At 51.4% G+C, this 21,683-nt stretch overlaps 2 protein-coding genes across 12 annotated transcripts in view; one reads left to right on the top strand and one right to left on the bottom strand.

Moving 5' to 3' along the window:
- Positions 1 to 21,683, top strand: part of MYH11 (myosin heavy chain 11) — a 164,281-nt gene that overhangs the window by 133,686 nt on the left and 8,912 nt on the right. For all 6 annotated transcript variants that reach the window (XM_017871716.1, XM_017871719.1, XM_017871720.1 and 3 more), the window contains 13 exons: positions 6,722 to 6,928; positions 8,792 to 8,896; positions 8,985 to 9,137; positions 9,375 to 9,623; positions 12,106 to 12,318; positions 12,621 to 12,833; positions 13,366 to 13,527; positions 13,964 to 14,092; positions 14,368 to 14,456; positions 15,232 to 15,355; positions 16,339 to 16,547; positions 18,423 to 18,531; positions 18,614 to 18,786. In XM_017871716.1, the coding sequence (XP_017727205.1) occupies positions 6,722 to 6,928; positions 8,792 to 8,896; positions 8,985 to 9,137; positions 9,375 to 9,623; positions 12,106 to 12,318; positions 12,621 to 12,833; positions 13,366 to 13,527; positions 13,964 to 14,092; positions 14,368 to 14,456; positions 15,232 to 15,355; positions 16,339 to 16,547; positions 18,423 to 18,531; positions 18,614 to 18,786 (2,135 nt within the window). The remainder of the gene's footprint in view (positions 1 to 6,721; positions 6,929 to 8,791; positions 8,897 to 8,984; positions 9,138 to 9,374; positions 9,624 to 12,105; positions 12,319 to 12,620; positions 12,834 to 13,365; positions 13,528 to 13,963; positions 14,093 to 14,367; positions 14,457 to 15,231; positions 15,356 to 16,338; positions 16,548 to 18,422; positions 18,532 to 18,613; positions 18,787 to 21,683) is intronic.
- Positions 1 to 21,683, bottom strand: part of NDE1 (nudE neurodevelopment protein 1) — a 90,467-nt gene that overhangs the window by 181 nt on the left and 68,603 nt on the right. For 5 of the 6 annotated variants that reach the window (XM_017871727.1, XM_017871722.1, XM_017871726.1 and 2 more), the window contains exon 9: positions 14,757 to 14,963. The exons of the other annotated variant lie outside the window; for it this stretch is intronic. In XM_017871727.1, the coding sequence (XP_017727216.1) occupies positions 14,783 to 14,963 (181 nt within the window). In that variant the 3' untranslated portion in view covers positions 14,757 to 14,782. Of the gene's footprint in view, positions 1 to 14,756; positions 14,964 to 21,683 lie in introns of those variants that run through there. 6 annotated transcript variants of the gene reach the window in all.

The raw sequence follows: 21,683 nt of genomic DNA on the forward strand, positions 1-21,683 counted from the left end.
GAGTTCGAGACCAGCCTGGGCAATATAGTGGACCTTGTCTCTATTAAATTAAAAAAAAAAAAAAATTGGCTGGGCGCAGTGGCTCAAGACTGTAATCCCAGCACTTTGGGAGGCCAAACAGGGTGGATCCCCTGAGGTCAGTAGTTCGAGACCAGCCTGGCCAACATGGCGAAACCCTGTCTGTACTAAAAATACAAAAAATTAGCTGGGCGTGGTGGTGCATGTCTGTAATCCCAACTACTCGGGAGGCTGAGGCAGGAGAATCACTTGAACCCAGGAGGTGGAGGTTGCAGTGAGCAGAGATCATGCCATTGTGCTCCAGCCTGAGCAACAGAGCAGGATTCCATCTCAAAAAAAGAAAAAAGAAAAAAAATTGGCCAGGCATGGTAGTGCATTTCTGTGGTCCCAGCTGTTTGGGAGGCTGAGGTGGGAGGATCATTTGAGCCTGGAAGGTTGAGGCTGCAGTGAGCCTTGTCATGCCACCACACTCTAGCCTGGAGAACAGAGTGAGACCTTAATCAAACAATAAAAATAGGCTGGGCATGGTGGCTCACCATGTCTGTATTCCCAGCAATTTGGGAGGCCAGGTGGGCAGATCACTTGAGGTCAGGAGTTCGAGACCAGCCTGACCGACATGGTGAAACCCTATCTCTAACAAAAATATAAAGAATTAGCTGGGTGTGTGCTAATTAGGTGGCATGTGCCTGTCATCCTAGCTACTCAAGAGGCTGGGGCAGGAGAATCACTTGGACCCAGGAGGCAGAGGTTGCAGTGAGCTGAGATCATGCCACTGCACTCCAGCCTGGGTGACAGAGTGAGCCTCCATCTCAAAAAAAAAAAAAAAAGAATAGAAATGCTTCTCATACTACTAGTATGTCAATTGATCTTCACAACCACCCTGTGAGACAAGTACTATTAAACTCATTTTACAAGCAAAGAAACTGAGATCCAAGGTACCTAGAGGTGAAGAGACTTACCCAAGGTTACACTGCTGGTAAGTGACAGAGTCATGATTTGCACCCAAATGGTCTGGCCCTAGACCCCATTTTCTGGCCTCTACGGGACTGGAAGCCTGTAGGATGGGTGGGGCCTATTAATATACTGCCCCTCAGGGATAAGCAAAGGTGTAACAACACTTCGGAGGAAATTTAAATGAAACTTAAAACTGGGAACGTTCTATCCGTTTTAATTTCTCTGCAGACTGGAAGCAGGCCGGGCATGGCAGCTCATGCCTCCTGGAATCCTAGCACTTTGGGAGGCTAAGCAGGGAGGACTGCTTGAGCCCAGGACTTTCAGATCAGCCTGGGCAACATAGCGATTTTTCTTTTGTGAAAAAAAAAGACTGGAGGAAAATTGTCATTATTTGATTTCAATGGCAGAACAGCTCTCTCCGGCGTAATTTGAGAATGACTAGGTCAAATGACTCTGTCTCCTGTTGCTGGGCTCTTTGGGGTGCGTGGGAGTTGGAGCTGGTAAATAGCAGTACTGAATGCTGAATCTTGGGTACTTTTCTCTCCTTTGGGGTAGTTCCTGTGCTTCATTCCCCGGGGTAAGTTTTTTAGCTTGTGACCTTCTGCCAGATTGTTTTCCTGAAAGCCTGAGTTACATCACCCTCAGTGTTCCAGCCCCTCCACATCCCCTTCAGTGGAAGCTTTTGGTTCTACTAGATTAAGTGGGTGCAGCATTGCCTAAAAATTGTTGGGAGTTTGCATTTGGTTCTATCACTAGTGTATTAGTCCGTTGTTGCATTGCTATACAGAAATACCCGAGATTGGATTATTTGTTTGTTTATTTTTTGAGCAATGGAGTCTTGCTCTGTCACCCAGGCGGGAGTTCAGTGGCGCGATCTCGGCTCACTGCAGCCTCCACCTCCTGGGTTCAAATGATTCTCCAGACTCAGCTTCCCAAGTAGCTGGGACTACAGGCACACACCACCATGCCCAGCTAATTTGTTTTTCTTTCTTTTTTTTTTTTTAGTAGAGAAGGGGTTTCGCCACGTTGGCCAGGCTGATCTCGAACTCCTGACCTCAGGTGATCCACCTGCCTTGGCCTCCCAAAGTGTTGAGATGACAGGTGTGAGCCACTGCACCCCACCCTGAGATTGGGTAATTTATAGAGAGGCTTAATTGGCTCATGGTTCTGCAGGCTGTACAGAAAGCATAGCAGCTTCTGCTTCTGGGGAGGCCTCAGGAAACTTACCATCAAGGTGGAAGGCAAAGGGGAAGCAAGCACGTTTTACATGACCAGAGCGGGCAGAAGAGAGAGAATGGGGAGTGCCAGACACTTAAACAACCAGACCTCATGAAGGCAGCACCAAAGGGATGGTGCTAAACCATTAGAAACTGCCTCCAAAGGCCGGGCGCCGTGGCTCATGCTTGTCATCCCAGCACTTTGGGAGGCTGAGATCGACGGATCACCAAGTCAGGATTTCAAGACTAGCCTGACCAAAATAGTGAAACCCCATCTCTACTAAAAATACATAAAATGAGGCCTGGTGCAGTGGCTCACACCTGTAATCCCAGCACTTTGGGAAGCCAAGGCAGGCAGATCACCTGAGGTCAGGAGTTCGAGATCAGCCTGGGCAACACGGTGAAACCCTGTCTCTACTAAAAATACAAAAATTAGCTGGGCGTGGTGGTGCATGCCTGTAGTCCCAGCTACTTGGGAGGCTGAGGCAGGAGAATCACTTGAACCTGGGAGGTGGAGGTTGCAGCGAGTTGAGATTGCACCATTGCAGTCTACCCTGGGGAACAAGAATCAACTGCCGTCTGGCCAAAACAAAGAATAATAAAATTAGCTGGGGGTGTGTTGGTGGGTGCCTGTAATCTCAACTGAGGAGGCCGAGGAAGGAGAGTCACTTGAACTGGGGAGGCGGAGGTTGCAGTAAGCCAAGATCACGCCACTGCACTCCAGCCTGGGCGACAGTGCGAGACTCTGTCACTCACACACACACTGCCCCCATGATCCAATCACCTCCCACCAGGCCCCAATGTTCACCTTGACTAGTTTTACGGTTTGGATCTGTGTCCCCACCCAAATCTCATGTTCAATTGTAATCCAATAGAACATGAGATTACAATTGAACATGAGGTTTGGGTGGGGACGCAGATCTAAACTGCATCAACTAGTCAAGGTGAACTGTCTTCCATGTGGTGGTTTACTGAATACCTTTCTGGGGGCTGGTTCATTGCCTGGTCTGTTGGAACCTCAATTGTTTACATAAAAATAGTAAGTAAAACAATACAATAAAAAGTGTAGCACTTATGTGCCAGACACTATTCCAAGTGCTTTACAAATTAATTTCATTTCACCTGTGACTCCTGTTAAAGTAAACATTTCCAGGCCTGCCACTGATCCTGATGGAGGTGGTCTCGGGACGACCCTCTGAAAAGCACTGCACAGGACTGAGCTCACCCTCACTCTCCAAATGAATCAATGGACTCTTACTACTTGTCGAGTGGGATCTAAATACTAACCCTCAACAATTTGTCAACTCTATGTATTTTGGACAAATCGGATTTTGCTAGTTGTAACTATGCCATACATATTTCCCCATTCAATTGTGTTCCTTGTATTATGTTCAAAAGTTACTTTTTATTTTTTAAAAACTTTGTTTTTAGAGACAAGGTCTTACTCTATTACCCAGGCTGCAGTGCAGTGGTGCAATCTTGGCTCACTGCAGTCTCGAACTCCTGGGCTCAAGCGATCCTCTTGCCTCAGCCTCCCTGGTAGGTGGGACTTACAGGCTTCTGCCACCATGCCCAGCTAATTTTTAACTTTTTTGTAGAGATGGGTATCTTACTATGTTGCTCAGGCTGGCCTCAAACTACTGAGTTCAAACAGTCCTCCCAGTCTGGACTCCCAAGGTGACATGAGCTACCACTCCCAGCCTACTTTTTATTTTTAGACAATTTTAATTGAAATGGGTTATTCCCACCTTCAGGAACAATTAGCCCTCAAGACATCAGTAAGCCACACATGTCCCTTTTAGCTTTATGGTTGGAGGTCGGGCACGGTGGCTCACACCTGTAATCCCAGCACTTTGGGAGGCTGAGGCAGGCAGATCACCTGAGGTCAGGAGTTTGAGACCAGTCTGGCCAACATGGCAAAACCCCGTCTCTACTAAAAATACAAAAATTAGCCGGGCATGGTGGCGGTCGCCTGTAATCCCAACTACTTGGGAGGCTGAGGCACGAGAATCACTTGAACCCAGGAGGCAAAGGTTGCAGTGAGCCAAGATTGTGCCACTGCACCCCAGCCTGGGCAACAGAATGAGACTCCGTTTCCAAAAAAAAAAAAAAAAATTATGGTTGGAAGAGTGAGGCCCCAGACAGTCACTGACCCTCCCCATGCTTAGGGGTCATTAGACGTGAACAAGGGCTGGAAGTCAAGCCCATTCCCAGCCATGCCTCTTTGGGAAGACTCAGTTAAGACCACCAGCAGACAGCATGTCCATTACTGACCCACACAAAGCAGGTAAAGGTGGGAACCTCTGCCCATCTCAGGTGCAGGGAAAAAGAGGCCTTTGTCTCTAACAACTTGAATCCTGACATACAGACCTAGTTCCACCTGCTTGTGGGGGAAACATTTAACATCAGCTCCTACCTGGGCTCCCCAGTTCTGGGGTCTTAGGCTGGGCTAAGGTTTCTGGGAGCCCATGTCCTCTAGGGTCCCCACTTCACTGCTTTGTTCCCACCAAGAGACTCCTTGTCCCCATCTAAGGTCCGGCAGCTCTTAGTCATGTCTTGGAGGACTGGCATCAATGCCCAGCATCTCCCAGGGACCATGGGAAGGCTGAGTGGTGGGTCCTCTCCTCTCAGGATACATGCACTTCTCTTTCCCCTTCTCTACAACCTGGAAAGAAGCCCCTCACCCCATCCTGCTTTTGCCCAACACACTTTTTTTTTTTTTTTTTTTTGAGACAAAGTCTCACTCTGTCGCCCAGCCTGGAGTACAGTGGCGCGATCTCGGCTCACTGCAACCTCTGCCTCCCAGATTCAGGCAGTTCTCCTGCTTCTGCCTCCTGAGTAGCTGGGTGACTACTACCATGTCTGGCTAGTTTTTGTATTTTCAGTAGAGACGGGGTTTCATCATGTTGGCCAGGCTGGTCTCAAACTCCTGACCTCAAGTGACCTGGCTGCATCAGCCTCCCAAAGTGCTGGGATTACAGGCATAAGCCACCGCACCCGGCTCCAACACACTTTTTTTTTTTTTTTTTTCCTGTAGGGCAACTTACATGCCTACAGGAGCTGGTTCCATAAAATAAGTTTCCCTTAACTAGGACAGAAGTAGTAGTGTCAATCACACGACACCTGTGAAGGACAGGGGCAGTGAAATGTGACTGCCCCACTTGCAGAGCCAGCCGCTACTTAGATCTGGCAGATTGTTGCCTTGAAGGAAAGCAAGAGCCCCTGTTTCCAGATCTTTCGTTGTGTTATTGTTGAAGTTTAGGATTACTGAGGCATATGCAGTAAAATTTATCCATTTTACTGCTCCATTAATTTTAAACAAATGTGTATTGTGTAACCACCACCACAGTCACGATATAGAATGTTAGAGTGATTGATTGATTGAGATGGAGTCTCACTCTGTCACCCAGGCTGGAATGCAGCGGCGTGATCTTGGTTCACAGTAACCTCCACCTCCCAGGTTCAAGCAATACTTGTGCCTCAGCCACCCCAGCAGCTGGGACTACAGGCGTGCGCCACCACCAGCTAATTTTTCTATTTTTAGTAGAGATGGGGTTTTGCCATGTTGGCCAGGCTGGTCTCAAACTCCCGACCTCAAGTGATCCACCTGCCTTGGCCTCCCAGAGCTACTTATTTCTGAAACAGGGTCTCACTTTGTTTCCCAGGCTGGAGTGCAGTGGTGTGATCATAGCTCACTGCAGCCTCCAATTCCTGGGCTCAAGTGATCCTGCCATCAGCCTCCTGAGTAGCTGGGACTGCTGGTGTGCGCCCCCCACACCCAGCTAATGTTTTATTTTAGTAGAGATGGGTCTCTCACTCACTACATTGCCCAGGCTGGTCTTGAACTCCTGGCCTGAAGCAATCCTCCTGCCTGTTTCCCAAAGTGCTAGGATGACAAGTATGAGCTGCCATGGCGGGCCTTCAAACAAAGTTTTTTGAAAAAGAAGCTGGGAATCCAGATTTTTATGTGACATTTATTAAAACGTTGGCAACTCATTTTTTAAAAGTAGTGAAGGGGTCAAAGGGGGACATGACAACAGGTTGGACACCACTTGTGGGATCCCAGATTGCAACCCATGAGCTTTACGAAAGTAGAATCCAAAGTATCAGCCGGGTGTAGCGGCTGATACCTGTAATACCAGCACTTAGGGAGGCCAAGATGGGTAGATCACTTGAGGTCAGTAGTTTGAGACCAGCCTGGCTAACATGGTGAAACCCTGTCTCTACTAAAAATACAAAAATTAGCTGGGTGTGGTGGTGGGCGCCTGTAATCCCAGCTACTTGGGCAGCTGAGGCAGGAGAATAGCTTGAACCCAGGAGGTGGAGGTTGCAGTAAGCTGAGATCGCGCCACGGCAATCCAGCCTGGGTAACAGAGTAAGACACCATCTCAAAAAAATAAACAACAAAAATAAAAACCCCAAATCTCTTACTGGTGATTGTGTGCCCCCTGCCGTGTGCCTTCCTGGACCTCTCTGAGGGAGGAAAGGGCAGGGTCTGAAACGTTTTCCCTCCCCTCTGCTTCCTTCGCCAGGCCAAGGCAAACCTAGACAAGAATAAGCAGACGCTAGAGAAGGAGAACGCAGACCTGGCCGGGGAGCTGCGGGTCCTGGGCCAGGCCAAGCAGGAGGTGGAACACAAGAAGAAGAAGCTGGAGGCGCAGGTGCAGGAGCTGCAGTCCAAGTGCAGCGATGGGGAGCGGGCCCGGGCGGAGCTCAATGACAAAGTCCACAAGCTGCAGGTGAGGTGGTGGCGTGGTGGGCGGTGCTGGGTGGTATCCATTCTGTGGGAAGGAGCCTCTTCCCGGCTCGCTGAGGTCTTTCTTGCTGCAAGGCAAGTCCTTTCCTCTAGCTGCGTTCCCAGAGAGGGGGCGATGATCTCCCTGTTCACTTAAATATTAAAAAACCTTGTGGCTGGGCGTGGTGGCTCATGCCTGTAATCCCAGCACTTTGGGAGGCAGAGGTCAGGGGTTTGAGACCAGTAATGGCCAACATGGTGAAAAGTCTCTACTAAAAATATTAGAAATATTAAAAATATTTTAAAATTAGCCAGGAGTGGTGGTGGGTGCCTGTAATCCCATCTACTCGGGAGGCTGAGGCAGGAGAATCGCTTGAACTCGGGAGACAAAGGTTGCAGTGTGCAGAGACCGCACCATTGCACTCCAGCCTGGGCCAAAAGAGCAAAACTCTGTCTCAGGAAAAAAAGAAAAAAAAAGAAAAAACAAAAAACAAAAAAACCTTCCTTTGCCAATTTGACAAGTATTTATTGAGTACCTGCTGTAGCCAGGCACTGTGCTTAATCCTGAGAAACAGCAGCAAGCAAAAAGAGACACTGTCCCTGCCCCAGTAGGACTTCAGCCGAGTAAGGGGAAAGGAAGACATGAATCATCACATAAATGAATGTCAAATGATGCAGCAAAGGGAAGGTACATGATGCCTAAGTGTAAATAACCAGGAGGCCAAACCTGGGGGAGGAGGGGCCACGAAAGCTTCCCTAAGGAGCATGGATAAGTCTACCAGGCAGAGGGAATAGCATGTGCAAAGGCCCTGTGGTAAATAGAAAAATTAGGAGAGAGACAAATGACCAGTAGAGCTGGAGTGCCCAGTTGGGGTTGGGGGTAGGGGGAGACAGTACAGAGTGGGGTTGGAGGAGGAGGCTGTACCAGATGATGTGGGGTTTTGCAGACCTATTACACGTATGTTGGTCCTCCCTCTGGGTGATGCGAAGCTGTTGAGGGGTTTTAAGCTGATGAGTGACATGGTCTGTTTGTCTTTGGTCTTCTTTCGCTTGGAACAGACATTTAGCCTGCCTTTCCACTCGTGGGGATGTGGCCAAAGTTTTCATAAATATTTAACATGTTCACAGCCAGGGACCAAGGGGCAGGGGAAGCATTGAGTGAGATGTTTTTTCCCACATGCAGTTGAGAGCAGCGGTTTTGCTGCCCTCATATAAGCAGTGTCAAGACCATTCATAGCCTCCTTGTCAATGGAAGAGATGGAGGGGTAGGCTAACACCTTCAAACCTTCAAAGGGACTTATGCAGAGACACTAGGGAGTAAAAGCCAGAGAATACACAGAGGGCGTTTTTACCTTTAGGGTCTGCGCCTCTGGCTTTGGCCATCAGGGTCAGCGAAGGGACAAAAGAGGAGGAGTGAGGAAGGAGGGGATGGAACAGCATCCCTTGGACATTTAAGTACCATCCTGGTCTCCTGTCTCCAACCTTAGAGAGTGGACCAGCCAGAGCACCTCGTCTGGACTCTCAGACCTGCTGCTTTGTCTCTACCAACCTTGGCAGGGATCTAGGATCCATTTAGTGGGATCAGGTCCCTGTCAATACAATTGGGGCTCAAACAAGTTCTTAGAACCACAGAGAGAGTCGAGGGCCAGGGTCCTAACTCATAGGTGACAGAGTTCCCTTCGAGCCACAGACTTTTTTTTTTTTTTTTTTATCAGAGTCCCATACCTTGTGGAGGTATTTTCTCAATCAGTGGACACCCCAAGTCCTAGCCCATGAGGGTACACCACGTGTTTTGAGTAAAAAGGGCTCCTTTTAATAAGGATCCCTTTCTAGAGGCTTTGACTAACCAGTCTCTTGGCACCCTCAGAATGAAGTCGAGAGCGTCACAGGGATGCTTAACGAGGCTGAGGGGAAGGCCATTAAGCTGGCCAAGGACGTGGCGTCCCTCAGTTCCCAGCTCCAGGACACCCAGGTGAGTGTCCTGCCACATCATCCAGGGGACCTGGGGGGTGGCCTTCCTCGGGGCGGGTCCCTGGGACCTCCCTGCGTCCCTTTTGCAGGAGCTGCTTCAAGAAGAAACCCGGCAGAAGCTCAATGTGTCTACGAAGCTGCGCCAGCTGGAGGAGGAGCGGAACAGCCTGCAAGACCAGCTGGACGAGGAGATGGAGGCCAAGCAGAACCTGGAGCGTCACATCTCCACTCTCAACATCCAGGTGCCTGCCCTGTGCTCTTGCTTCCGTCATGGGTCCTCTCAACTTCTCTGCGCTGAGATCCCCCATAGGCAGATCGTGGTGGAGTGTTGGTGCGATGGTGCTTGACCCCCCAGCTTCCCTTACTATTGGGTTTCTCCAACAAGGAGACATGGTTTTCGCTTCCCAGAGTCTGTGGAGCCAGGGACAGGGGTCACTCATGGTCCCCCTCTCACCCTACCCTGGACGCTGTCCTTGTAGCTCTCCGACTCGAAGAAGAAGCTGCAGGACTTTGCCAGCACCGTGGAAGCTCTGGAAGAGGGGAAGAAGAGATTCCAGAAGGAGATCGAGAACCTCACCCAGCAGTATGAGGAGAAGGCGGCCGCTTATGATAAACTGGAAAAGACCAAGAACAGGCTTCAGCAGGAGCTGGACGACCTGGTCGTCGACTTGGACAACCAGCGGCAACTCGTGTCCAACCTGGAAAAGAAGCAGAGGAAGTTTGATCAGGTAGAGGGCATGGGGTGTCCGCCACTCTGGCCGTGGATGCTGGGTCGGGGAATCAGCTCTGAAGAGTACGACACGTGGCTCCCGCCTGTGCCTGCATCCCCTCTCCACTCTGTGAGGAGCCATGGGAGGCTCTCTTAGCTTGTCTTGGGCGACCATGGAGCATTAAGGCTACCGGGTCACAGTAAGGATGGCACAGAAGTCTTGATGTCTGTGACTTTTCTGGGTACCAGCACCAGGAGGGTCACCTGCACACATGGTGATGCCTTAGTTTCTAGCCTCAAGAAGAAATGAGGTGCATATTTCATTCACTAAAAATATTTATGGAATACCTAATGAGTAGTCTCCCACGTAATTCAGTTTCTATACTTTTAATACCACTCTTCCCTAAGATTTCATTCTGTAAAATTCCAAGCACACAGAAACGTTGACAGAATTGTACAGTGAACATCTGTAAGGCCACCACCTGCATTCAGTCATTGACACTGTATTATATGAACTTTATCACATATTTATTTATTTTGAGACAGGGTCTAGCTCTGTCACCCAGGCTGGAGTGCAGTGGTGCGATCTCAGCTCACTGCAACCTCTGCCTCTGGGTTCAAGCGATTCTCCTGCTTCAGCCTCTCAAGTAGCCGGGATTATAGGAGTGTACCACCATGTCTGGCTAATTTTTGTATTTTTAGTAGAGATGGGGTTTTGCCATGTTGTCCAGGCTGGTCTCGAACTCCAGGCCTCACATGATCTGCCTGCCTTGGCCTCCCAAAGTGATGGGATTATAGGCATGAGCCACTATGCCCGGCCCACATATTTATTTATAAAGACTAATTCTATCTATCATGCCTTATCTCTTGGGTACATTTCCCCTTCCACACCTCAACATTGCATATTAATTATAGTTTATTTTTAAACATAATTTTGCTTCTTTTGGGGTAAAACTTACATGTGATGAAATGCACCACTCTTAATTGTGTGATAAATGCAGACCCCTGTATGACCCAAACCCCTAAATACCAACTTTTAAGATATATTATTATTTAGTAAATACGATTTAGTTTACAAGTGACTCAGGGTTATTCTAAAAATCAGTTTGAGAGGCCAGGCACGGTGGCTCACACCTAGCACTTTGGGAGGCTGAGGCGAGTGGATCACTTGAGGTCAAGGGTTTGAGACCAGCCTGGCCAACACAGTGCAACTCTGTCTCTACTAAAAATACCAAAAGTAGCTGCGCGTGGTGGCGCATGCCTGTTATCCCTGCTACTCGGGAGGCTGAGGCAGGAGAACTGCTTGAACCCAGGGTGGGGCGGAGGTTGCAGTGAGCCAAGATTGAACCACTGCACCCCAGCCTGAGTGATAGAGGGAAAACTCGGTCTCAAAAATAGAAATAAAATGAGGATTGTACAGTGAGGCTAAATGCCAGATGCCTGAGGGTTCCTTACCCCTCCCTGACTGGCCTCATAGCGTCAGGACTTTAGATGACATCCCAGTTCCTCCTTTTCCTATCAGCCACCTCTCCTCTGGGCTGTCAGCTCATCTTCACCGCTTCGTTATCTGGTTGAAGGCCTGAGGTTGCTTTTATTTTCCTGTCACAGTGTAGTGCAGTGTCACACGCAGCATGGGATTTTTGTGTTGACTGTGCCATTCAGAGGTCCCTGTCTTTGCTGAATAGTGGAAGTTTGGCTTTTGGATGTTACAATTTATAATCTGCTCTGTCCTCTCTGAAGATGAGATTAACATGAGCATGGAATGTTCTCTGAGTTGCTTCTCCAAGCAGACAGATATGTATGCAGGGCCACCCACGCTTACCGTTTCCCTACTAAGGCCCTTAGGATACTTTTATGAGATATTAATAGCTACTTGTGGCCATGAAACAAAATAATAACTAGCTTCTGGTAGCTTTGAATGTCACTTTGACCTCAGTGTGCTCTACGCAACGTGGGCAGCTTTAGTGGTTTCAAAGCACAATTTGGTCAGGTGTGGCGGCTCACACCTGTCATCTCAGTGCTTTGGGAGGCAGAGGCAGGAGGCTCACTTGAGGTCAGGTGATCGAGACCAGCCTGGCCAACATGGCAAAACCCCGTCTCTACTTAAAATACAAAAATTAGCCGGGCGTGGTGGTGGGCACCTGTAATCCCAGCTACTCGGGAGGCTGAGACAGGAGAATTGCTTGACCCTAGGAGGCGGAGTTGCAGTGAACCAAGACTGTGCCATTGCACTCCAGCCTTGGTGACAAAGTGAGACTCCATCTAAAACAAACAAACCAAGAAAAAAAAATTCAGCTGATTTCTGGCTCTGCATAAGGTTGATGTAGAATTCAGAAGGCCAGATGATTATATAAACTACTCCCATAGACAACCTACATTGCTTACACCTGCACCTCGATACATTCAGTAGGACACAGGGCTTTTCCCCAGTATTTGCAATCCAGTGAAGCTGACCCCGGATGTGCCTAGAAGTCACCTCTGGGTCTTATGCTGTGTTGCAGTTGTTAGCCGAGGAGAAAAACATCTCTTCCAAATACGCGGATGAGAGGGACAGAGCCGAGGCAGAAGCCAGGGAGAAGGAAACCAAGGCCCTGTCCCTGGCTCGGGCCCTTGAAGAGGCCTTGGAAGCCAAAGAGGAACTCGAGCGGACCAACAAAATGCTCAAAGCCGAAATGGAAGACCTGGTCAGCTCCAAGGATGACGTGGGCAAGAACGTAAGTGGCTGTGGGTTGTTTTCTTGTCCATGTTTCGCCCACCCACCCTCTGTGCTGTTCACCAGTCCATGGGAAAAGCTGGCTCCGGGCCTTTTTCATAGCGAACTATCTTTGGAAATGGAAGGTTTTTGGACTGGTGCAGGGGCTGGGAGGGGCTGAGAATGGCAGTCGAGGATGGGTCTGAGTTTGGGGGTCCGAGCTCTCAGGGGCCATCTTGAGTCCCGGCCATGCATCTTGTGGGAGCCACCTCCCTGACCTCCTGTGCTGCCGCTCACGGTGGGTTTCCTCAACCATGCCGGCAGGTCCATGAGCTGGAGAAGTCCAAGCGGGCCCTGGAGACCCAGATGGAGGAGATGAAGACGCAGCTGGAAGAGCTGGAGGACGAGCTGCAGGCCACGGAGGACGCCAAGCTGCGGCTGGAAGTCAACATGCAGGCGCTCAAGGGCCAGTTCGAGAGGGATCTCCAAGCCCGGGACGAGCAGAATGAGGAGAAGAGAAGGCAACTGCAGAGACAGGTGCGTGCTGCCGGGGAGGCCAGGAGAGGGAGGTCGGGTGGCCTTGTTCATTCCTATCACCACCTCTCACGGTCGGCATGGAAACTTTTTTTTTTTTTTTTGAAACAGTCTCGCTCTGTCGCCCAGGCTGGAGTACAGTGGCATTATCTCAGCTCACTGAAACCTCTGCCTCCTGGGGTCAAGCAATTCTCCTGCCTCAGCCTCCCGAGTAGCTCAGATTACAAGCGCATGCCACCATACCCAGCTAATTTTTTTTTAAGGGGAGATGAGGTTTCACCATGTTGGCCAGGCTGGTCTTGAACTCCTGGCCTCAAGTGATCCATTCTCCTGGTGGCCTCCCAAAGTGCTGGGATTATAGGCATGAGCCACCCGCACCCCGTGAGATTCCGTTTTCTCATCTGCAAGTTGGGATGAGATGCCTGCCTCGCAGGGGGGATGTGCTGGGGAAGGGGTGCAATGACGTGCTGCCGGGGTGGGCTAAAGGACCTCCCAGGGGCAAGTGGGGCAGCAAACATCTCTCTTCCTCGCCCAGCTTCACGAGTATGAGACGGAACTGGAAGACGAGCGAAAGCAACGTGCCCTGGCGGCTGCAGCGAAGAAAAAGCTGGAAGGGGACCTGAAAGACCTGGAACTTCAGGCCGACTCCGCCATCAAGGGGAGGGAGGAAGCCATCAAGCAGCTACGCAAACTGCAGGTGGGTGACACTCGGAGCTCGGGGCCTGGGCGGAGGGAGGCCACAGTCCCCTCAGGCCACCAAAGTCAGCAGAGCAGGATCCAGGAAGCCAGCCCACACCTGCCATTGGTGTGGGTTCAGCTGGGGCTTTCCTAGCACCATTCAGGTTTTGGTGGCTGTCTCCTGCCCTGGGTAGGGCAGCATTATGAGGTATTTGGCCACTGCCCTCAGATCACATCAGGGGCTTGGCTTCTCAGGCAGGTCTGTGGAGCCCATCCAGAATGGTGCTCCCAGCCCGCCACCAGCCACCTGGAACGGAGGGCCATGCTCATGCAATGGGAACTTCTTTGTGGTCCACTGCATAAAATCCAAGGGGTGGATGTGCAAAGCTAAACTGGACAGCAGAACTTGGGGCAGTAAGGACATCTGAACTTGTCCTTCCTGTTGACTCATGCAGGCTCAGATGAAGGACTTTCAAAGAGAGCTGGAAGATGCCCGTGCCTCCAGAGATGAGATCTTTGCCACAGCCAAGGAGAATGAGAAGAAAGCCAAGAGCTTAGAAGCAGACCTCATGCAGCTACAAGAGGTAAAGCCTTGTCTTGCTAGGAGAGCCTCAGATGCGGTGTCATGGTAGCAACCCTTGGCAGCTCCAGTCTGTGCACTCCCAGATTTCATTTCCTCCTCCTGTGGGCTCCACCTGTCTAGAAAGACACATGCTTCCCTCCTCTATGGATTCATGGGGCTTCCCCTGAGCTCAGAGGAAGAACATGTACTTTCAAGGGTGGCTGAGGGGGCAGGGTGGACTCTCGGTGGGGCTTGGCCTTTCCCTGGCAGACAGCAGGCTTCCTCCCACCCACCTAGGACCTCGCTGCAGCTGAGAGGGCTCGCAAACAAGCGGACCTTGAGAAGGAGGAACTGGCAGAGGAGCTGGCCAGTAGCCTGTCGGGAAGGTAGGAAACTGAATGGAGAAGTCTGCTCTGAAGCAGAGGATGTCGGGAGAGGCAGCGTCCTTGACCTCCATTTTATTAAATTTTTTCGAGACACAGTTTCATTCTGTCATCCAGGCTGGAGGGCAGTAGTGAGATCTCGGCTTACTGCAACCTCCACCTCCCAGGTTAAAGTGATTCTCCTGCCTCAGCCTCCCGAGTAGCTGAGACTACAGGTGTACACCACCAAGCCTGGCTAATTTTTATAATTTTAGTAGAGGCAGGGTTTCACCACGTTTGCCAGGCTAGTTTTGAACTCCGACCTCAGGTGGTCCTCCTACCTTGGCCTCCTAAAGTGCTGTGATTACAGGTGTGAGCCACCGTGCCTGGCCCTGGACCCCCATTTCAATGATGCTGCTGACAAAGCATCCTCTGAGATTGGGGACAGACCCACGGTGATTAGGTTTTCCCTCAGCGCTTTCATGCCTCTGTTTGGGGGTGTGGCTGCTTTCATTCATTCCCAATAAGTAGCTGTGTGGGGAGAAGGGGGGGACAAAGAAGAGTCAGGGAGGAGTGTGCTGGTCCCCATCCCAGTTCCAGCTTTGCTGACACGGACCCGGTCCAAGTCCCAGCTGCCCACTTCCTGGCTGTGTAACTACAGATGAGTCTTCTAATCCTCTCCAAGCCTCAGTTTCCCCCACTAGATGATGAGGGCAATCCCCCTGAGGCATCACTCCAAGGAGGGGCAACTTCTAAGTCGGGGACGGTAGAGGCCCCAACATGGCTGCCCTTCCCCCAGGAACGCACTCCAGGACGAGAAGCGCCGCCTAGAGGCCCGGATTGCCCAGCTGGAGGAGGAGCTGGAGGAGGAGCAGGGCAACATGGAGGCCATGAGTGACCGGGTCCGCAAAGCCACACAGCAGGTGAGGGCTGCCTGGGCATCACAGTCTCGCTGCCTACTGTCTCTCCTGCAGCAGGATCCTGCACCGGTCAACACATGCATGGCGGCTTCCTGCGTGCAGGCCCCGGATTGAGGGACAAGAGGGTGGCGGGGCCTGAGAGTAGACATCCAGGGCCCTTACACCAGTGCCCAGGCTACTGTCTTCAGAACACCCATCTCCACGCTGCAGTGTCTCCTTTTCCAGCCACGGCGTGTCTGGCTCCCTGTACCTCACAGCCGTCCCTGGAGTCGGGGCCTTGGGGTGCCCTTTCATTGTGTTTTCCCCCAGCTGAAGCTCTGGCCTTATCCATGGGCCCTTGGTGATGTCACTGAGCACCAGTTCCATGGTGGGCACTAGGGACCATCCTGTGACCTGCAGCCCCTTGTGGTGTAGGGTGAACAGGCATCGTTCTCCAGGCGACTCCAGGATGGAGAAAGCAAGGGACAAGTCACTCGCTCAGCCTGGGTGGCACTGTGACACTTGCGGAAGCACCTCTTTTTTTTGGAGACAGGGTCTCACTCTGCTGCCCAGGCTGGGGTGCAGTGGCGCAATCTTGGCTCACTGCAACCTCTGCCTCCCAAGTTCAAGGGATTCTCCTGCTTCAGCCTCCCAAGTAGTTGGGACTACGGGCGCCTGCCACCACTGCCCGGCTAATTTTTATATTTTTAATAGAGACGGGGTTTCACCATGTTGGCCAGGCAGGTCTCGAATTCCTAACCTCAAGTGATCTGCCTGCCTCAGCTTCCAAAAGTGCTGGGATTACAGGTGTGCGCCACAGGGCCCGGGCTGGAAGAAGCTCTTGAGTGGAGTTTTACAGGATGAAGGAGAGGAGGACAGGGCGCCCGGATCAAGGGACTCGTGCAGAGACCAAACAAGGCTGGAGGCAGCAGGAGGAGGTGCATGGTCTCAGTGCCCTGTCCTGGGCTTCCCTGAGTACACCACACAGCCTTCACTCTCCTCCCCAGGCCGAGCAGCTCAGCAATGAGCTGGCCACAGAGCGCAGCACGGCCCAGAAGAATGAGAGTGCCCGGCAGCAGCTCGAGCGGCAGAACAAGGAGCTTAAGAGCAAGCTCCAGGAGATGGAGGGGGCCGTCAAGTCCAAGTTCAAGTCCACTATCGCGGCGCTAGAGGCCAAGATTGCACAGCTGGAGGAGCAGGTCGAGCAGGAGGCCAGGTATGCGGGTCTGGAGTTCTGAACCCAGTTTGCCTTGGGGTGATGGACAGCAAGGGTCACAGTGAAATCAGGGAACCTCTTCCAGCATCAGTTCTGGCTTGTAAGAAGCAAGCTCTGTGGTGCCCACAGTGCAGGTGTGTTGTGAGAACTGAATGTAAACACAGCAAAGTACCCTGCTGGTGCCTGGCCTAGAGCAAGCACCTAAAATGTGAGCTGCTCTTAGCATCGCCATGGTCCTCCTGACATTAACCAGCCTTCCCAGCAGAACATGTGGCTTTTCTCAGCCTCTGTGGGGAGAGCATGCTAACAGACCAAAAATCCAACCAGGATGGACATGGTGGCTCAGACCTGTAATCCCAGCAATTTGGGAGGCCGAGGCAGGTGGATCACTGGAGGTCAGGAGTTTGAGACCAGCCTGGCCAACATGGTGAAACCTTGTCTGTACCAAAAATTAGCCGGGCGTGGTGGCACATGCCTATCATCCCAGCTACTCAGGAGGCTGAAGCAGGAGAATCGCTTGAACGTGAGATGGGGAGGTTGCAGTGAGCCAAGATCGTACCACTGCACTACAGCCTGGGTGACAGAGTGGGACCCTGCCACACACATACACACACAAAAAAACCCCCAAAAAACAAAAGTCCAACCAGCAACTCATTCGGTACACACACTGGAAGGCTTCTTAATTATGGGTCGAATGAGGCATAAGATCACAGCACATTTCTTACCATTGGATTCTAAGGATTCTCACCCATTCTCTTCTAGCAGTGTTTTCGGTAATTCACATGCCCTGCAATGCACCCATTTAAAGTGTGCAATTCAAGGGCTATTCGTATATTCACAAACATGTAAAACGATCACCAGTCAATTTGAGAACATTTGCATCAGCTCAAAAAGAAACCCCAGGCCCGATGTGGTCGCTCATGCCCATGATCCCGGCATTTCGGGAGGCTGAGGTGGGTGGGAGCAGCACTTGAATCCAGGATTTTGAGACCAGTCTGGGCAGCATAGCGAGACTTTTTTTTTTTTTGAGACACAGTCTCACTGTTTCCCAGGCTGGTGTACAGTGGTGCAATCTCAGCTCACTGCAACCTCCACCTCCTGGGTTCAAGCAATTCTTCCCCCTTAGCCTCCCAAGTAGTTGGGACTGCAGGTGCATACCACCATACCTAGCTAATAACTGTATTTTTTAGTAAAGATGGGGTTTTGCCATGTTGCCTCAGGCTGGTCTCGAACTCCTGACCCCAGGTGATCTGCCCACCTCGGCCTCCCAAAATACTGGGATTACAGGCGTGAGCCACCACGCCTGGCCAGAGACTCCATTTCTATGAAAAACTTTTAGAAAGTCTGAGCATGGTGGTGTACGCCTGTAGTCCCAGCTATCTGGGAGGCTGAGGTGGGAGGATTGCTTGAGCCAGGAGCTCAAGGCTGCAGTGAACTATGAAGTAGGGTGGAGAGCAGGCATTGGAGCACCACTGCACTCCAGGCTGGGTGACAGCAAGACCTTGTCTCCCCACAAAAAAATAGAAACCCCATGCCCTTTAGCCACTCCTTTCAGTCCCTGGCAACCAACATCTACCTTCTGTCTCTATGGATTTATTTATTCTGGACATTTGTTATCAATGGAATCACAAACTACGTGGTCTGCTATGTGTCTTCTTTAACTTGGCAAGGATTCCAGGCTCATGCATGCTGTGGCGTGCGTTCATACTTTATTCCTTTTCAGGGCTGAATACTATTCTACCATCTGATGGATCCTTGAGAGGAGTCCAGATGTGGGGCTCAGGAGAGCACTCAAGATGCCACCTCCAGGTGACACACCAGCTGCAAGGGGTGCCACCCTCCTCTGAAACCACCTGTTTTCCTTGCTGTTTGCAGAGAGAAACAGGCGGCCGCCAAGTCGCTGAAGCAGAAAGACAAGAAGCTGAAGGAAGTCTTGCTGCAGGTGGAGGACGAGCGCAAGATGGCCGAGCAGTACAAGGAGCAGGTAGCCCCCGCAGCCCAGCCTCCCTCGAGCCCCAGCCCCCCAGCCGGCCTCCCCTACCCACCCCTCCAACTCTCCTCGACAGGCAGAGAAAGGCAATGCCAGGGTCAAGCAGCTCAAGAGGCAGCTGGAGGAGGCCGAGGAGGAGTCCCAGCGCATCAACGCCAACCGCAGGAAGCTGCAGCGGGAGCTGGATGAGGCCACGGAGAGCAACGAAGCCATGGGCCGCGAGGTGAACGCGCTCAAGAGCAAGCTCAGGTGAGGAGCCCGTGGCCCAGGAAGACCCTGTCTCTCAGGCCAGAGAGAAGTGCTGGGGGCTCAGGCTCCCTTCGGCCTGCAAACGCCCCCTGTGCCCACAGCCACCACTCCCTGCTGTGGTTTATTCCTGCTCCTCCTCAATCACTAAGCTTAGTGTGGGCCAGGCACTGAGGCAGGCCCAGATCAGACCAGGGCCCTGCCTGGTAACAGCTTACCTTCTAGTTTCTTTAACGATTGACCATCTCCCATCCCGTCCTCCAGGTGAGGAGGAGGAAGGGGCTATCCCCACTGTCTCCTCCAGCCTCTCTTTCATTGCATCACTGAGTCTTCATGGCATCCACTGAAGCTGCAACACCACCCCCTGGCACTTCACCTCCTTCCTGACATGCTCTGCTCCTCCTTTCTCCCCCTCGGCACTGCTGCCATCTGGGCTGCATTATTCTTGGGTATGGGGGCTGTCCAGCATTCCCGTCAGTGGGAAAAAGATCCCTGAAAAGTAGCAGGTGCTTACATTCCTGGCCTCTACCCACCGGCTGCAGTAGCCCCCCACTCCACCACCCTGCAATGTAACAACCAAAAATGTCTCTAGGTGTTGCCAGAAGTCCTCTAGAGATGGGAGGGTACAGCTGCCCCCTCACCCCGCTGAGAATTCCTTCTGTCACTGGAGTGGGGGCTGTTTTCTCTCCCACGCCTCTGGTACCTTGGGGTGTGTCCCTACTGTTTCCAAGGGCTGCTTCCACCACCCTGTCCATCCATCTGTCCATCCATCCCAATTGGCTCCCTGGAGGTTTTAGCTCTGGGCTTCCTGTATCCCACGCCACTCCTCACAGTTGTCCATGATTTCAACATCCATGTGGGCAATGCAGCCTCTCGGATCCTTGACTTTCCGGGTGATCCTGCTGCTTCTACCAGCCTAACCAGTGCTCCTAGGAGCCCTCACGATTTGACCCTCAGGAATCTCATTGTCTGCCTGGCGCCACCTTTCTTTGGCTCTGTCCCCAACGGGGTCTTCACTCCCTCAATGCCATCAGCCTCTGACCCAGTTCCAAACCAACCATCTAGTAACCCCCGTCGCGGAACCTCAACAGCTGGTTCCCCCTCTTGCATTGCTGCAATCACTTGGTGAAAGCACAACCCAAATGAAACTCAAGACTTGGCCAGGCACAGGGCTCACACCTTTAACCCAGCACTTTGGGAGTCCAAGGCAGGTGGATGGCTTTCAGCTCAGGAGTTCAAGAGCAGCAAGACCCCATCTCCACAAAAAGCAAACAAACAAAAATCAGCCAGGCGTGATGGCGCACACCTAAAATCCCGGCTACTCAGGAGGCAGATGTGTGAGGATCAGTGGAGCCCCAGAGGTCAAGGCTGCAGTGAGCCATGATCTAGCCACTGCACTTACCCTGGATGAGAGAGTGAGACCCTGTCTCAAAAAACCCAAAACCCATTCTCCACCTTTTCCCACAGAGCAGGCCTTGCTCAGGGGTCTCCCACACACCTCCCTTATCTTCTCTCTCTGCTCTCTTCACTTTTTCTTTAAACTTATTATCGCTCCTCCCCATTGTCACTCTCAGCTGGGGACCTTACTTCCTACTCAAATCAAAAGCAGAAATGATCATGAAACATGCACAAGCTCCCACTGCCTCATCACCCTACCTCCCTGCACTTCTGCACACTTCTACTTTTTTTCCATTTCTGTGCTGAACTCTCTGGCACCAACCAAGGCCAACACCTCCATTGGACCCAGCCCTCTTGTTCACTCAAGCACATGGCTCCAAAAATCCTTACTTTGCAAGGTTTTCTCTTTCATTTGCTCCATCAGCAAATGGAATAACCTCTTAGCCCCACATCTACCTTGCTACCCTTACTACAAAACTGTATGTGAATGCCGAAACCCCGTCTCTACCAAAAAATATAAAAATTAGGTGTGGCGGCACATGCCTGTAATCCCAGCTACTCAGGAGACTGAGGCACAAGAATGGCTTAAAACCAGGAGACAGAGGTTGCAGTCCAGCCTGGGTGACAGAATGAGACTCGGTCTCAAAAAAAAAAAAAAAAAAAAAAAAAAAAAAAAAAAGACTGAAGAGCTGCTGGTTCCCCTTGCCCCCACCCATCACTCTCCCAGAAGCCTCCCGTGGGCGACACCAATGGCCAGATGTCCTCTGACAGGGCAGCAGCATGTGACGCAGCCCATCATGCTTCTGGCCTGATTCACTTGCTTCCCTGGACTTCCCAGACACCATTCTTGCCTGCTTGTCCCCCCGATCTGTGGGGTTGTCCCTCTTCCTCTCTTCTGCTGATCCCTCATCTCAAAACCTGCTTACCACCGGAGCGCCCTAGGGTATCAACTTAGTTCTCTTTTGAGATGCAGTCTTGCGCTGTTGCCCAGGCTGGAGTGCAGTAGCACTATCTCAGCTCACTGCAACCTACGCCTCCTGGTTCAAGCTATTTTCGGCTAATTTTTGTATTTTTAGTAGAGATGGGTTTCACCATGTTGCTCAGGCTGGTCTTGAACTCCTGACCTCGTGATCCACCTGCCTTGGCCTCCCAAAGTGCTGGGATTACAGGCGTGAGCCACCGCACCCGGCCTTAGTTCTCTTTTCATCTCTGTCCCCTGTTCTAGGTGAGAGGCTCAACTAGTCTTCGCGCTTTAGAATTCCATCTGTATCTAATGACTCCTGAGTTCATCTTTCAGAAGCCCTAGCTTCTTCCTAGAACCTCAGACTGGCCTCCCATTCCCACATGGATGACTATAGGCAGCGCACACCAAACGTGCTGTATCCCAAGCCCTGACTGAATGAACCTCTTCACCCCCAAACTGGCCCCTCTCTCCAGCCGAGCAGCTAAAATGAAGGTGCCAACAATTCAGATTACAAACCTCGTGATCCTTCTTAACATTT

This window comes from Rhinopithecus bieti, unplaced genomic scaffold (assembly GCF_001698545.2).
Source record: "Rhinopithecus bieti isolate Rb0 unplaced genomic scaffold, ASM169854v2 scaffold_6876, whole genome shotgun sequence".
Lineage (NCBI taxonomy): Eukaryota > Metazoa > Chordata > Mammalia > Primates > Cercopithecidae > Rhinopithecus > Rhinopithecus bieti.